Source organism: Pseudopipra pipra, chromosome 3, assembly GCF_036250125.1.
Source record: "Pseudopipra pipra isolate bDixPip1 chromosome 3, bDixPip1.hap1, whole genome shotgun sequence".
Taxonomy (NCBI): domain Eukaryota; kingdom Metazoa; phylum Chordata; class Aves; order Passeriformes; family Pipridae; genus Pseudopipra; species Pseudopipra pipra.
In genome coordinates, this window is record NC_087551.1 from 101,089,361 (window position 1) to 101,105,826 (window position 16,466).

Sequence of the window (16,466 nt, forward strand, 5' to 3'; positions counted from 1 at the left end):
ATTGGGGTTAACTGGAGATCTAAAACTTTGTGTGCTGGCACTGCCATTAAGTGGACAAGAGGAACAGAACCAGCCTCAAGTGAAGTGGGTGCTCATGAGCTGTGACAGCCTCTCGTGCCCTGAGTGCTCCTGTCCCTCTGTCTGTGACAATCAGAAATGGTGTTCCTGGGAAGAGTGACATGGGATATCAGAAACTGCAGGATGCAGAGGAGAATTCCAAATACAGTGTGATATTCCTGAGGTAGCTGGGGTTGTGGACTAACAGTCATACTGAAAAATGCCCACAGAAAGTAATTTTTGAGTCAAAAGAGATTAAATGTTTCTCTTGTACACACAGCTTTTTTCCCCCTCCTTTTCTCAGTTGATTAAAATGGCACCCAATAATCTTCATAGCAGTACTAGTATTCCCAGAATTAGTGTATTAGTACTAGCAGAATTATCAGCAGCTTTCCCCCCCTTCATTTGTGTCGTTGGGTAACTAAGACTATGAAGTCTTTTAAATGAGATAATTGCATTTTCTTAAAAAGGAAGTGTCTCTTTGGAGCAGATAAAAATCTTAAAATTACACATGTTCTGAACGTGCTTTCAGCCAGCACAAAGGGCGAGGGATCTGTCTCCGGCTGCCCCTCTTCGCGCACCTCCATGGATGAGCCTTTTGACGTGGGGAGGGGGACGATGAAACCTTCAGGGGGGAGCTGGGAGCTGAACCCGGTTTTGGAGCTGAACCGGGGCCTGCCCGACGCAGCTGCCCCACTTCCCGCCTCAGGAAGCGGCGAGGCCGCCTCCCCTTCCCCGTCCCGGCGGATGTCCGGGCGCGGCCATGGCGCTGGCGGAGGCGGGAGCCCGCGGGCGGCTCCTGCGCTGGCCCCGCGTCCTCCTCTTCGGAGACTCCATCACTGAGGTAGCGGCTCCCCCTGGGCCTGGCTCCGCAATTCCCGGGTGGAGTTCCGTGGCCATCCCTGTTCCTCGTACCGGGGCCGGCAGCCCGGAAGCGTCCCGGCATTACCCGGGGCGCCCGTGCCAAGCGCGGGGCTTGGATTCGTTTGTAAGGGAAAGCGGGACATGGTCCCTTGGGACTGCGGTCACATCCCTGTTAGACCTGCCGTGAGGGCGTTCGGGGAGCCGTCACGCCTGGTGGGCGTTTATGAGATTTAGAGCCAATACGCAGAAATTCTCGAGGTCCCTGCGTTAGAATAGAGATGTGGTGAAAGTGTAGCTTGTGGCATTTCGGTGCCAGGGGCGTTTTCCAGACCGGGAGCCCCGCGTGGTGCCTATACAGCCGCTGCCTGCCCTGCCCTGGCTCCCGGTGCATCCCGGCTCTGCGGCTCTCTGTGTCCAGCTCGCCCAGCACGGAGACATGTTCTGTGCTGATGTGACTGAACCACGGCCTGGTGAACATCTCCTTTGAGGCAACACCAGCTTTTTAATGTTGGATTTTGGGTCCCTGCCTTCTGCATGCTGGAGTGGTTCACTGACCTGCTCTGAAAAAAGACTTGGCCAGCGGCAAAAGTTGTCTTTAATGGGAGATCGGTGTCTAAACCGACTCACTGTGCAGAATTGTAGCAGGGAGGGTGGTGCAGCAGTGGGGATAAGGAGAAGGGGTTCATTTTTCCACTGCTGTAAGAAGGGGTTCATTTTTCCACTGCTGTAAGAGGTAGGCATCACACTGCACTCTGAAGCAGCATGCAGAGAGAGGAGTTTTGAGAGATGCTCTTTTGAATGAAAGCGCAGTGAAAGGATCTTAGAAATAAAGTAGAAAAATATTACAAACAAAACAAAACCAACCCTCAGTGGCCAAAACGAAACTACAGTCTGGCAGCAGTCAGTTTTGATTTTTGATTTTGAAGAGTCTGCGGGGTCTGTAGGTACAGCCCCGTGTTGCCTCGGATGCCAGTGATGTGTCCGGGTGAGACTGGCGCTGTTTCACCTCGGAGGGACCGGGCAGGGAGGGAGGGAGCGCTGCTGCAGCAGTGCCAGAGGCCATGCACAAAAAAAGCTTTTGAGGAGGGAAGGTGCCAGTGGTGGGGCTGACCTCTGGGGGAGCAAGTTCTAACCATTTTCCTTGCTTTCAGTACTCCTTCCAGGAAAACGGCTGGGGGGCATACCTTGCTGACAGACTGGTCAGGTGAGAGCTTAAATTTCAAAAGTAATTTCTAGTATGCAGAGAGTCATGTGACTTTTCTAAATGAAAACTAACACAAGTTAATATTTAATGTATATTTATTTATTAACATTTATTTATTCAGCAAAGTGGAACTGCTTTGGTGGCAGCATACTGAGTACTGGTGGAAATAATCATTGGGTGTTTCTACTCAAAGCTTAAGTGGAAAGAAAAAACTCCTTAGTGATTATCAGGATTGTTTTTCTGGTACCATAGTGTGACAGGTAAATACTAAATGTGCAGTCTGTGCATGCACTTTCAAAACATGATCCCATTGAAAACTCCTGTGACATCTCATTTTTCCTGAGAGGGATGGAGGCAGATATCCTGAAAGAATGGTTCAGAACTTCCCAAGTTTTGTTCTGGTGGACAGAGGAGAGATGTTCTTTTTGATATGCTTCTCTATTTCAGAAAATGTGATGTTGTGAACCGTGGGATCTCGGGGTACAACACCAGATGGGCTAAATTGATTCTTCCAAGATTGATCACTGAAAGTACTAGTGCTGAAAGTATTATTGCCATTACTATTTTCTTTGGAGCTAATGACAGTGCTTTGAAAGGTAGGGTAGCTTTCTTTTTGTCCTCTTTTTTTCCATCACCTGATCTCTTAAGACAGTTTTACAGTTTAGCAGAAAAGGCAGAACATTTCATAGGCTTTTCCTACCACTTCTCTGGGAACTGGTTTCTCTCTTTTCATTTATACAGTGGATGATTTTCAGTCCTATTTTTTTTTCCAACTTTTAGTATTAAAAAAGTAAATTTCAGGGTGCTCAAGAATTAGTTGTATAGTAATCACCTGAAACGGGAGTTGGGTGTTTAGCTGTTTTTTCTGTCTTTAAAAGAGTTTGAGTCCTTGGTAGATGAGCTGAGGAAATGAGGGAAAGTAGCATCTGGATTCTCTTTCAGATAAGCATAGCAGCATGCACAGCTAGTCTAATCAAAATGATAACATCAGTGCACAAAGGACTGGCTGCATGTCTGTGGGACGTTCCAAAATTTTCTCTGCGTTCAAGAGAGTTAAAAATTTTAGGTCTTGGTTCAGATGAGGTTTGAGGTGATTATGTGATCTAAGTTATGGAGTTGTAAGAAAAAGCATCTTGGAAAAAAAACAGTGGTTTTTTCCCCTTTGCCTTATTTGTGTTAGTTGGAGTTCTGTGTTTAAAGTTTTGTTTTGTCTCCTTTGGATATTGAGAAACAGCATTTTCCTACCACACCTCCTGAATCCATGGTTGAGATGGGCTGCATACTGGGAATGAGCGTCCACAGTCATATGCTGTGTAAAAATCCTGTTGTGTTGTGTAAGGAACCTGTTACACATAATAAATAAACCTGTAAGCATCTCAACATCACTCATGCATGTGCTCCACCCTCACAGATCTGAACCCTAAGCAACACGTTCCTTTGGAGGAATATGCTGCGAACCTAAAGAGCATGATACAGTATCTGAAGTCAGTAGACATTACTGAAGACAGGGTTATTTTGATAACACCACCACCTCTTCAGGAATCAGCTTGGGAAAAGGCGTGTCTTGCCAAAGGTAAATGAATGATGTGGATGGGCAGAATTTCTGCTTTTTACCAGCCCTGTGTAAGTTACTGATCCCAGGTTAGCAGATGATTTCCTTTGTGCTTGTGCCAGATTGCAGCCATGTTCTCAGCAGTGATGGAAAGGACTGCTGGCTGTTTTGCTAAACAACTTTTGGATAAGCTTGTGGAGTAACTACCTACTAATTTTTAGCATCCTTTCTGAAGTGTCAATTGATCTGTTCATGCATACAACTGACAGAGGTGGCTGTCCTCTAAGAACATGAGTTTTGACAGGATGTCCTAGGCACATTACATTGTGTCCCAGCAGCTTCCAAAATAATATAAATAATGGAAGATATTTTGGCATTTTATGCCTTAGAAAGTTTTATACTAGTCACAGCAGGTTTCATATCTATTTGGATAAGCAGTAATATCCTAGCCAGGTTTATTTTGAATTGCAAAAAACCAAAACCAGATAATTCTAAGGGTGCTAATAAAAGTACCTGAAAAAGAAGAAAAAGGTGCTTCAATGATTTCCTGTTGCATTGTTCAAGCTAACTTTAAAATTAGAGACATAACAGCATTGCTTACTTTGTGTTACTGAGCTGGTGGAAATTGCCATAATCCCACTGGCTCCACTGACAGTGTTGTCTTTTCTGTTGGGACAGCTCGTCCAGTTTTTGCACATTTATAAAAGACTTTTGAGTTAGGTCAGGCAAATACAGAGCTGTCACCTTAGTGGCAGGGTTTTCTCTAATTTAGGTGGTGTTGCATATCCCGAGTTGTGCTTTCAGTCAAAGCAGTAACACTGAAGATGACCTCATGTTTAAACTGCATTAACTTAGACAATATACTTGTCTGAGTTTGTGTTAGAAGGCTTTGATGTGATATCATGTGAGCACACCTCAAATGCTGCTTCTCTGGCTCCCAACTATCAAGGAGCGCTTGTAAAATGTTAATCCATTTTTATCTTAAAGCTGTTCTTTTTATGGGGTAGGGAGGGAGGAAACTCATTTACAGCATTGAATCTCCCAGCATCTGTCTAAAGGAGATTGCTGTCTAGGGATGAACAGAAGACAGGGTGATCTCAGCCTGTGGAACACATTGTGGGCACAGTGAGCAGCACTATCAGACCACCTGCCCTCCAGTATCCAGGAGAAATGTTTTGCCTGTTTCTAGTTTTGTCAGGTAGATATCAGAGCAAAGGAGAGATGGGAAGCGGGAGGATGGTGATGTACACAGGAGCATTCGTCCTTGTGTAAGAAGAAGCACGGAAGGAAACTCGGCTTCCAAACGTGAATGCTGTGGGAGACAGAGTCAGAGCCCCTGCTGAAGTCAGGGCTGCTCTTTGTCAGCTGTGTAGCCATCATTTCATTGCAGAAGGCAAGTGGGTTGGTCTAGCTTTGCTAAATTTGTGTTGATTGTTCCTTCTTGTCCTTTATGTGCTTGGAAATTAATTCCAAGAGGAGGTAACCCCAGCATCCTTCCCAGCACTGGGGTGAGGCTGAGTTATTAACAATTTCCCATGTATTTTTTCTTGCCTTTCTTAAAAATGGGTGAAGTGTTAACCTTCATCCAGTCACCATGGGTCTCCTGTTAGCCATGAATTTTTGTAGGTGGTAGACAGTGACCTCACCAGTACAACAAGCAGCTCCCTCAGGTCAGTCCCACACACCCAGATGTATCTGGTGTCTCTGGGTATCCCACTGCCTCTGGGTATCATTGCTTCCCATTGCTGACAGTCCTCCTTTCCAAGCTGGGTGAGTAGTGCAGGTCAGGGTAGACCACTGGGTTGCCTCCGTGGTCCCTCAGGAGATGCCCATATTCCCTGAGTTTTCTTTGGCTGCTGCTCTTTGCTTATAGACCCAGCATGTGCTCCTGCAGAGCTGCACATTGAGAACAGGTGTGCATTTGTGTGCTTCCAGAAGGAAAGAGAAGATGAAACTGTTGAGAAATAATCCTAATAATGAAAGAAAAGGCAAAGGGAGAATAAGAAATTATCAACTCTGTTAGATTACAAGTCAAAGAGAGAGAGATGGGACTGCAAGGCCTCACCTGGGAGGTGAGGTTGTGAGCAATACAATTTGGCAGCAAAGGGAGCTCTCTGTGGTGGAGGCTGAATGAGCTAAAAGGCCTCTCAGTCTGTTGGAAAGGTGAGCCAGGAAGAAAGCTGAGAAATGCCAGAGTTAGGAAACAAAGGACCAGTGAGGCTGCCAGAGATATTTTTACCATGAAAAGAAATGATGGGAAGAAAGAGGTGTCAGTATGAAGAAGTGGAAATCATAGAATCATAGTATCAGCTGGGTTGGAAGGGACCTCTGAGGTCATCAAGTCCAACCCTTGATCCACTACCACTGTGGTTACCAGACCATGGCACTGAGTGCCACATCCAGTCTCATCTTAAAAACCTCCAGGGACGGAGAATCCACCACTTCCCTGGGCAGCCCATTCCAATGCCTGATTCATCAGACACAAGGAGAGAGTAGAGTCAGAGTTGATGAATTGCACTTCAGGTCCCATTAAAAAACTCCCCAACATAACTTGGTGATACCCTGCCCCAGAGCTTCCCTGTGGTCCGTGCAGAACTGCTGGCTTAGAGCAGCTGGCACTGAGCACATACTGAAGGTCCAGCTCTGGTGTCACTGAGTGCACAGATGCAGCAGCTGTGAGTGCTGGTGAAGCTTTGGACCCAGATGTGCCCCGCTCTCACCAGCATATTGCAGCTGCTGCAAGGAGCTGTTAAATGTGGAAAGTCAGCCAAAAAGTAGGAGCTGTAAAAAAAAAAAGTAAATAGATTTACATTTAGTTTACTCTTCTGCCTGCTTTTAGCAGGTATATGAAGAGTTTTAAATCTATGCACTGATTTCACCTAGATTGCCAGAAGGTGAAATCTGTGAACAGTACAGATGTAAAAGTCATGTTGTGTGCTTGGTGCAGTTGCCTCACACCTGTTGCACATTTTTTAACAGGAGTCTTTTTGAAATTACTCAAAACCAAAAGGTGCCCTGAAAGGCACCACCCAGGCTTTACTTCTGGCCACTTACTTGCAGTGCTTTGGATTTAGTTTGTAATTGGTTATGTCTGCTGGTTTAACAGATTGTGGCACAGAAGGCTGAAATCAAACTGTATCAGTCGCGGTTGCGAGATGTTCTCTCTGTTTCTGGTTGGTAGGTGACAAACTAAACCGCTGCAATGCCACTACTGGGCAGTACGCCCAGGCCTGTGTCCAGGTGGCCAAGGACTGCGGGACAGACGTGCTCGACCTCTGGACACTGATGCAAAAGAATCAGGTATGATGGAATGAGAAAAGATTCGACACTGTCATGAATTGTGAAATGCATTATTTAGCATAGAGGAACTGGTGGTGCTGCATTAACACTGACATGATACAAAATATATCCAAGTTACACTTTGGGGAAGGAAAAGAGTAAACCACAATGCTTCATAGTGGGCAATGAGAAATAAAGCTTAATATGGCCTGGCCATGATACTTGGTTAGCAGATGTCCCCTGTAAATAACCTTTTCCTTGGACTTGAATCATGGAATAGATCGAGCATCACTGTCTTTTCCTGATGGGTAGCAGTGACTTCAGCCATCAGAAAATTCTCTTACTATTTTAGCACAAATGGTGAAAAATAAAACCAGTATATATATACACCAACTGGCTTTGAAGAATTACTCCAAACCTCTTTGCAACTAGCAAATACACTAATACATGTCTTTGACCTCCCTTGTAGGATTTCTCTTCCTATTTGTCTGATGGTCTTCATTTATCACCAAAAGGCAACAGCTTTCTGGCAGCTCAGCTTTGGTCACGCCTGGAAAACAAAGTGTCTGCACTTCCTTCCCTGCTTCCTTACTGGCGTGACGTGGACCACACGAACCCCGAGGCCAGTCTGCTGTGAGATCCCCTGCAGTGAGGAGCCAAGGCAGCCACCAGAGATCCCCTGCAGTGAGGAGCCAAGGCAGCCACGCCAGACACAGCCAGCCTGTTATCCAGCAGTGTCCTGCAAACTGTGTCCTCAGGGAACGGTGTACAGGGGAGGCCCCATCAGTGCTCTTCTGTGTCACCTTCTCTTAGTCTCTGGGAGAATAAAGATGAGACCACTTGGGATGTGTTCTGGGGTGGTTTTTCTTTCTGCTGCTGGTGCCAGGGATGAGCAGCTCTTTCCTTGGAAGACTCAGAGGAAAATGATTGTCTCAGCTGCTCTGTGGCCAAGGGACAGAGGCTTCCCTGAGAAGTTTCTGGCCTGAGCTTTGGGGACTGCACTTTGATTAATACCATCTACTTGCTTTAAACACTTACGAGCTGATAAGAGGGAGTAGCATGGAGTTTGTCAAGAACCATTAATATCAGTCCAGATTAATTTATTTGGATGTAAGACGTCAGGAAAAGCAGTCCTCTGAGTTTTAGCGAGGCTCTGATAGTGATACAGTGTCGTCAGAGCAGGGGTTTTAATCAGCACCCAGCAGCAGCTTCTTTACACTTGGCACTTGTGTATAGGCACAGATTTCAAAGCAGTGCATGTTTTTGGATAGTATAAAACTGGTGATGTACGAGCTTGGAAGAATTACTTGAAAAGCTCTGCATCTCTGCTGACAAAAGCTGCACCATATGTCATTTGCCATCAAGCTAAGGAGACCTTTCAGGTGAGCTTTGGGATTCATCCATAACTAAACAACTACATCAACAACTAAACAACTAATGTTACAGGTGAGTACTGCAGACTTTGCATAGTTTTTGACCAAGAGAACACAAACTACGAAACTGCCTTTAAAAAATGAAAAAAAAATTGCCTGAAACTTAGATGAAATTTAACAAGTATGGAAAAAAATGGTTTGGAAAATAATTGGCTAGAAAGCCAGATAGCAACAAAAATGAGGACTGTGCATAAAGATCAAACAGTTTATCACTGCAAACATAACCCCTCCATAATTCAGGTCTTATATTAACACTTAGGTTGGCATGGAAGAGATGTGTTTATCATGCATTTATTATTTATTTATTGGGTGAGACAGAGGCTGATGAGAGCATCTCATGATTGATGTCCTGCACTGTTAGTGCCACGAGGCTGCCTTAGCTTCACTAAATAATTAGGACAAGTTGGCCAAAACCCATCATCTACGATGTAACAGTTTTATAAACTGGAGCACAAGTAGTTACTTGTCATGTGCCTGAAGCCAGACCAGAAGCTAGTTTGACTTATAAATATTTATGAGTATTAAAGTGGACTGTCCTTTCCGTAATAAATGCTTACAGTAAAGACTGAACAGTGAAAGCAGCTCCCTGTGGGAAGCTGTGAATCTTCCTGCCTTAGATGTTACAAACCAGCCATGCAAATACCTCTTCCAGTTTCTGGAATACAACTCAGAGTGAGGCTGGATCCAGTGATTTCCAAGGCCTGCTCCAATCCTGTATTTTCATGCTCCCAAGCACCTGCCAATGCCTGGTTTTCACCTGGGATGGAAAGACCTTTGTGCTGAGAACATGCACTTACAGATTTGCTACCTGAAAAGGCATTTGAGTGCACCCCCATACCTTAGGCATTAACTTCACCATCTGAACTGATAATAATCCACAGGATATGTGGCAAGACCAACTCCATCCCCAGCAGGAAGCAGGGCAGGCCTTCGAATGCAAGTCTGTCCCAAAGATGCTCTGGGTCCAGCTTCCACAGCAGCTGAGTTTCAGAAAGGAGCAGTTGGAAATGCCTGTGTTAGAAATGACAGCTGAAGAATGGAGATCTTTTCTAAAGGGACTGCACAGAAACAGCTCTTGTTTAACTGATTTTTTTTTTTAATATAAAAAGCTTTTATTTTTTTGGGAATTAAATTAACTCCTCACACATCTACTTTGCACTGAATCAAAAAAAGAAAACCCAAACAAAAAACAAACAACCCCAAAGTTCAAACCCAGTATATAAAACACAATAGCTAGTCAGATAGGAATACCATAAGGCACACGTTCAAGTATTAGTGTAACAAGTATCCTTGGGTGGGGAGGAGCTCACACAACCCTCCAGCACAGGTTTGGTTCCTTTCCCTCAAGTTTAAAAACACAGGCTCGCTGCAGCCCTGGTTCCCCTGTGGCCAAGTCCAGGATTGTAACAGTTAAACAGTTCTGCCCTTGGTCACCTTCTGTCAGTTTTATCAGGAGATTATTGTGGGAGAAAACAGATGCACAACGAAGGTGCTGCTGTGCTATCAGGACAGTTGCTCTGTGACTCCACCGTGTCAGTCCAGCTGCTACTAAGCCGAAACAATGCTCACATGGCAGTCCCAGCTCACCTGGCTCCAGGTGTACAGAGGACACCATCCAATTACCAACTTTTAACATCATATTTTGCTACCTGTGTGAGAATTTGAATTCACAAAGTCTCCTCCTTAGACTTACCCTGCAAGTTTTAACAAAGGTTTCTTCATTTCTTTACTAAATTCACAATTGTTTTTAAGCAAATGCCTCCCCTGCAATTGAGTGATTTCCCCCCCACACCTGTTCAGGCAGTAGGAGATTCCAAAGGCCACAGAGACCACAGAAAACAGAGAGACAGCCATTTGAACATTTCAACAATAGTGTTGCCTATTTTAAAGTAACATTTGGAGAAACATTTCTGCACCGAAACAACTGCTGTAAACAGCATTTTAAAATGTCATCACCTGCATAAATGATTTCTCCCCTTACACTTCTTTCTTCTACCAGACACCTGCGACACAGACTCAGTGCAGAGGGGGAAGCTCCCAGCAAAAGCCACAAAGACAAGACAACCTCATCGCTGAGTCAAAAGGGTTTCATGCTAGAGGAGCATTTCCCATGCACTGTATAAGGTTTCACTGCTTTTGTGATCCTTTTATTTATTCAGAAGCTGTGTATCTAATGCTTCTTTACTCTGATTATGCATTTCATTGAATGCTGTGAGACTCTATTTTTATCTGTTTCATTACTCTTATTCTGTTCTCAAGGCATTTTCTTAGGCTTTTGCTTACATGTACCTTAAATTTCTAAATGGTCTACTCTATATGGAACATACTGCAGTGTTTTCATTTTGGTTTTAAAAGCCCCTAATTTTGTCTATCAGTGCTGTCAGACTACAAAATATTAAATTATAAAAAAGGCTGATATACACAATCCAGTATCCATCAGGATACTTGGTTTTGCACCACAGGTTGAAGGAAATGTTAAAGGTCAAGGAAACAGAAGAACAAATCCAAAAAGCTTCAAAAAACAAGCCAGTTCTAGTTTGGATTTTCCTTTTTAAAAGATATAATGCTCTAATAAATGTAATTTAAGGAAGGTCATACACATGACCAGCATCTGCAGTAGGTCACTTCCTTATTCTCCCACTCCCTCACAAAAATATATATACATATATTTATATTTATAGAAATGAAATGGTTTTAGATCCTTATTTTGCAGACACAAGCTGTACATTTGGAAGGCAGCAAGACACTAGCATTCTGTTTCTTTGCTGTCCACCCGGTTCTGGCGCTGCAGTTTAAAGGACGAAGCTTTCTCACTCCTAATGACAGGATGGTCTGTCAAGTCCTCAAAAGATTTGGCGGCCGAGCTGCTATTTGGGAAAGGGTCCTTCTCAAAGGCATCCTCGTCGATGTGGGAGTCGGTGCTGGGGTCCTCCTGGATGGTGTCCATCCTTTGGTGGTCCTGTTTGGGCGCCGCGGCGACGGCGGGCGCGGCCGTGAGGGGCTGCAGCGGCTGGTGCCGGCTCGTCGACTGTGCCGTGGGGAAGGGCTTGATGATCCGAACGGAGGCAGAGTCCAGGCTGCTGAGCATCTCCACGTTCTGCAAGACACAAGCAGCCATGTCACTGGAAAAAACCCCACCAGGACCTAGTCCAGGGTTCAGTTTCTGAGTCGTTTTTCAAAGGGAGGAGGTACCTCCTGAGGAGCACCTGCACTCCTGTTAGGATGGTTTAAAGGCTACCACATCCCCCCTCCAGTCCCTGAAGGCATTTTATTTCTGCTTCTTCCTTCTCTGTATAAAGCCCCACAGTCTCAATGGGACAGAGCTGACTCAGCCCTATCTCCCCCAGGCCCAACACTGCTTTGGCGAAACCTAGGACTAGAAATGCAGGGTCAAGCCGATGATAGAGAGCTCAGTGCAGGGAAGCAGTCCAAGGTACAGCTTATTCCACTCCTCCAACCTGGAGAGTTCCTGGTTTCATGTGCAAGAAGCTCACCTGAACACAGGGTCAAAGACTGGAAGGACCAGTATCATCACAAACAAGTTCTGCAACCCAGACTAAGATAAAAGTCCATTGATTTCTGCTTCTTTTTGAGCATGGTTTAGAAAACATCTAGAGATTTCTAGGCATAAAAAAATCCCCACGGACCTCAGCAAATGCTAGTACTGGGCAGGATGAGATGAGTACCTGCTACCAGTACTGCATTTCCCAACTGCTCCATCCTCAGCAGATCCAAAAGACACAAGATCTATTTGCTAAACTGTTGCTGGTGCAAGGAGCAACTATACCCGTGCTCTCTCACTACACCTGCTTCTGGGATTTTCATGACTGAATGCAGGTAAAAAGCTCTAAGGTGACTTTTCTCATGGCATTCAGGAACAGTTATGGGGCACTCAAACTAAGATCACCTTCAGTTCCGTCAGGGTAGATGACAGAGGCAGTCTGCCTCAGTGGTCTCTGACTTCAGTATGCTTCCCTCAGTGGTTGTACAAGGAAGAGCTCTGCAAGGCTTTTTTTCCCCTCCCCTTACAAAATGACATTACCTTAATCAAATGATTCAATTATTAATAAGAATTAGGTTGCCAAAACACAGGAAAGGATACCCAAAAATCTATGTCAGAAGGTGCCCTGTGCTGGACCGTGATTAAAATTTATCTTTGCACTTTTTTGCTTTTCCCCTCTCCCAGCTCAGTATCCAACAGGTGGGAAGTGTGACTGATGGGCCCCTTGAGCAACTGGAATGCTGTAGCACGTCTGGTCTCTAGAAGCTGCCCCCTGCAAACAGCCATTCTGCAGCAAAGACAGGGCATTTTGCAGCCTTGTGTGGTTCCCTGACACCACTTGGCTGGGAACAGGCAGCCTGTGGCTGAAGCTGCCAAGTGACCTGTGCCGAGGGGATGCCGCACGCGGTGCTCCGCGGAGCAGAGAGGCTTCCTGCCCTGGGAGCTGCGGCTGCTGCCAGAGAGCTGCTCTGGCGACAAGGCACAGCTCTGACAGGAAGGAAGAATCTACCCCACCAAGCTGCAGTGCTTGACAAAGTGAGCACAGGCTTGTTCAGAAATGGCTTCCTCTCAGACTGATCCACCCTCTGCAGCGCAAGGCTTCGGGTGTCTCTGATATAACTCCTTTAATAAATCCCCTGCAGACACCCAAGGTTCAGGTTTTCCAGTACACATTGGAGAGCTTTCTGTCAATTCGGGTTCAGACAGCAACTTACGCTGGGGCAAAACAGGGACTTCGTGTTCTCCTCATACTGCTTGTCCAATTTCTTGTCCTATTGGAAAACAAAAAAAAGCAAACCAAAACACACAAACACAAAATAAGAAAGTTAATTTCCCAAAGGCAAAGTCCCTGTCCCCTTTTTTTCTGCGGGGATACAGCACTGTGTGGGGCTCTTTTCCCTTCCCTTACCTCCCATGCCTTCCCATCCATCCCAGGACTGCTTGTGGGTGCAGCACTCCTCTGCTCTAAACCCACACTGCTGATGGTAGCATGCCACATGCCCACGATCTCAGTTGTCAAAAGCTCCCCCTTTCTCTTTAGCCATCCACCCAAGCTCAACCAAGACCACTTCCCACTCTAGGTCTTCCCTCAAAATATGGGTGTCTTATTTCTTCACAGGGTTTTAGAAAACTTCAACTGTAATGATAAAATTACCAAAATTATACTTGGGTAGAATTCAGGAAGCCAAGAAAGAAAATCTGCCTGGGAAAGAATGAGAAGGGCTCCAGGGAATAGTCATGGGAGCACAGGGTCTGCCAGGCCTGGCAGAGTTTAGCAGGATTTTTGCCTACTGAAGGAGCAGTAAGCCTTACATATGCTGGATTTCCCCACAGGGTTTACTAAAGGCTTCCCATTGGTTTCTCCCACAGACATCCACAGACATCTGCCATTTCATGTATGAAGGGAACACTTCTTACAGCAAAATCCAACAGAGCAGTCATCTCAAAGACAGCTTACTCACCACACAGTGCACAAGGATGCTGAGAGGAATCCAAAAGAGTAAGGAGAAGACAAGCACAGAGCCCACTATATTATCCGCTAGGAACTTCCCTGTGAAACCAGTTCAAAACTGTCAGTTACCTACCAAATACTCTTTCATGAACATACACATCTATCCCCATTCTACAGCCACTGCTCAGCAAGTGAAGCCTCAGAACTGCTCAGAGAAGCACAGGCTGCAGGAGTAGGCAAAGATAAAATTATAAAATTTTCTAAAATTATATATGTTAACAATAACAGGTTTTTTCTTCTGTTGTTCTCTGATGAGAAATACTGTCAGGCTGTAACATGTAATATGAGTCACTTCGGAGCAGCTTATACTGAGTCAGCCAAGCTGCCCCTTTCAGTTGTACAAGACACACTGCAAGTCCATCACCAAATTCTGATGCAAGAATCATGTGATAACTACCTGCCTCCCCAAACTAATTATTTGAATACCAAAGATTCACAAACTGCCTCTATCAGCTTTAATAATTATCTAGGAAACAATGTTTTGTCCCTGAAGTTCAAGATCGAAAGCCCTAAGCCCAGATAACTGCACTGTGGAGGCAGAGTGTCACTGTGAGCACATGCAGTTACCACTCATTACACAGCACTGGCTTATTAATGGGGTTTGTCTGGCTCCAGTAACACAGAGTGAGACAGCAGAGGTGACACCAGGGGTGAGGTGACACCTGCCTGGATTGCACAGTGGGGATCAAGACCAAGAGGGCCCCTCACAGTGACTCAGCACAGGCACACAGCTTGTGGTATGTGACCTCAGTGGTTTTCTTAAACAACAGAGAAAGGAAGTGTTCCCCCCCTCCCAGTCTGTTGACATTTAAATCCCACTGAGAGGCCCACTTTGTACCACGCTGAATCTAGCTGACCTCTAAAAAGACTGTCTTACTTCCTTTTCTCTAACTGACCACCTCTTGGTATTCAGACAAGAAGCTATCACTTCCTTCACAAGCTTGGAAGATGCCTAGATAGAAAATAACAAAGTGAAAAAATGCAAAATGATCCCCCATCCTTTCAGCTTTGAAAAGCAAGTTCAGTATTGTCAAACTTCAGGTAAAAATACACTTAGATACATCACAAACACAGCTACTGGCTACCCTTGTACACAGGTGAATAAAATCAGCCAGCTAACTCTCTCTGAGGCTTTAGAGGTTCGTGTCATGCACTCAAAAACCCCCAAAGGGTATGGTTGTGTATCTTACCAAAAGTATTGATGCTGAGTTGGTCTATGAAATCCCAAAATCGTTCAATCACATCCTGTACTTGCTTCTCGCATTTGCCCTGCAAAAGTAACAAAATGATCTTATGCTACCTAAGCATTAACTAATTCCTTCTTGGTGAGGGAAGGACACACAAGCATGTAATGAAATGAGAGCTACAGACTCAGCAGGACTTGACTTGCATTCCGAATACACATTTACACTCATGCCCAACAGTAGCAGTCCATTTTTACTGCTTTTATTTTTGGCGAAACAGTTTCAATTCAATTGCTGTTTGAAACAGATGAAGTTTGATAGTCTGAAATGTGCAAACCCCTACCTTTGGCCTGTGTTAGGGGACATAAAACTGAAGCTTCTAGAGAGGTGTAAGCACTGGAAGCCTCAGATCCCATTACCCGTGGAGAAGGCTGCAGCTCTCGGGAGCTCACAGTTACAGACAGACTCATTGCCAGATTGGGTTGTGCTGGTTTAACACAGTAGATCACTGGTCTTCCAGTTCTGCCAGTGGAAGGGCTGGGACATGCCCTCCCAAATTCACTTCTGCTCACACCCAGTTTAGCTCCAACCACTGGGGTCTGCAGGTGACGCGACTGTGCAGCTGCACCATGGAAAAGGCCACTGAGTGCCAGAAACCCACCAGTCTCCCTGCCATGGGCTCACTGCCCCTTCCAGATACTGCCAGCTGGATTTTTGTGTGATTGCTAGCTGACTCGAATGATTTAGAGTCAAAAATTACATTAATTGGACTAATGTGAACAACTGTAAAGGCAAGTGCTGCAAACCTAGCCAAGCTTATAGCAGTGCTCATTCACCTCCTTTGCAAGGACTGCCAGCTGGCTGAGCTGTGGGGAGCAGCAGAAGAGGGTAATAAGCAGGTGCAGAGGGTAACAGCTCCACCTTGCACAGGTCTCTGCAGAACTAACTTCCATCTGCAGCCTCCAACACCCTTTACCCCGTGAAGAGAGACTTAAAATGTCCCACCCTGCTCAGCAACAGGTTAAGCTTTGGCTTCTCTTCACCAGCACAGTCCTCCCCAAGGACTCACCCCCCCAGCCAGAGCAGAGCTGGGAACACTTACATTAGTGTCACAGAATCCCACGGTGCAAGGCTTCCCCTTGCGCAGGAACAGGAACTGGTCGTTGGCATCAACGTACGGGGTGCACCTGTCCTGCTCGTCCCGGCAGCACACCTTGCAGGAATTGTCCGTTTCTGTAGCAGAGCAACACACTCATTCCTCGGAAGCACTAAGAGTCACCTGCAACCCACAACCCCATGTCTGCCCTGGTTGACTGTGTTCATCAACAGCTTCCCCACAGGGAAGGCAGGACTATGTGAGTTGCCCAGTTTCAGGCACTC

At 45.5% G+C, this 16,466-nt stretch overlaps 2 protein-coding genes across 4 annotated transcripts in view; one reads left to right on the top strand and one right to left on the bottom strand.

Moving 5' to 3' along the window:
• Positions 1-780: 780 nt before the first annotated feature.
• IAH1 (isoamyl acetate hydrolyzing esterase 1 (putative)) lies at positions 781-7,800 on the top strand. 3 transcript variants are annotated; one of them, XM_064650499.1, is made up of 7 exons: positions 781-901; positions 2,073-2,125; positions 2,573-2,721; positions 3,537-3,698; positions 6,859-6,977; positions 7,426-7,617; positions 7,654-7,800. In XM_064650499.1, the coding sequence occupies exons 1-6, from the start codon at positions 821-823 to the stop codon at positions 7,591-7,593; spliced, it is 732 nt and encodes a 243-aa protein (XP_064506569.1). In that variant the 5' UTR covers positions 781-820; the 3' UTR covers positions 7,594-7,617; positions 7,654-7,800. The 3 variants fall into 3 exon arrangements, with proteins under 3 accessions (XP_064506569.1, XP_064506571.1, XP_064506570.1); XM_064650500.1 differs by lacking the exon at positions 781-901 and adding an exon at positions 908-1,134; XM_064650501.1 differs by lacking the exon at positions 2,573-2,721 and having other exon boundaries at positions 816-901.
• A 3,119-nt stretch (positions 7,801-10,919) lies between these two features.
• The window catches only part of ADAM17 (ADAM metallopeptidase domain 17), a 33,862-nt gene continuing 28,315 nt past the window's right edge, over positions 10,920-16,466 (bottom strand). Inside the window, exons 15-19 of the mRNA XM_064650495.1 lie at positions 16,189-16,319; positions 15,093-15,171; positions 13,853-13,941; positions 13,106-13,162; positions 10,920-11,486 (exon numbers count right to left, since the gene is read on the bottom strand). Of these exons, the coding sequence (XP_064506565.1) occupies positions 11,136-11,486; positions 13,106-13,162; positions 13,853-13,941; positions 15,093-15,171; positions 16,189-16,319 (707 nt within the window). The 3' untranslated portion in view covers positions 10,920-11,135. The remainder of the gene's footprint in view (positions 11,487-13,105; positions 13,163-13,852; positions 13,942-15,092; positions 15,172-16,188; positions 16,320-16,466) is intronic.

What these genes read in the sequence shown, in the direction of transcription:
- IAH1 (XM_064650499.1), top strand. Translation starts at nt 821, where the DNA reads ATGGCGCTGGCGGAGGCGGGAGCCCGCGGGCGGCTCCTGCGCTGGCCC. An exon ending in TCGGAGACTCCATCACTGAG is followed by an intron (nt 902 to 2,072) that starts GTAGCGGCTCCC and finishes CCTTGCTTTCAG; the next exon opens with TACTCCTTCCAGGAAAACGG. An exon ending in CACTGATGCAAAAGAATCAG is followed by an intron (nt 6,978 to 7,425) that starts GTATGATGGAAT and finishes CCTCCCTTGTAG; the next exon opens with GATTTCTCTTCCTATTTGTC.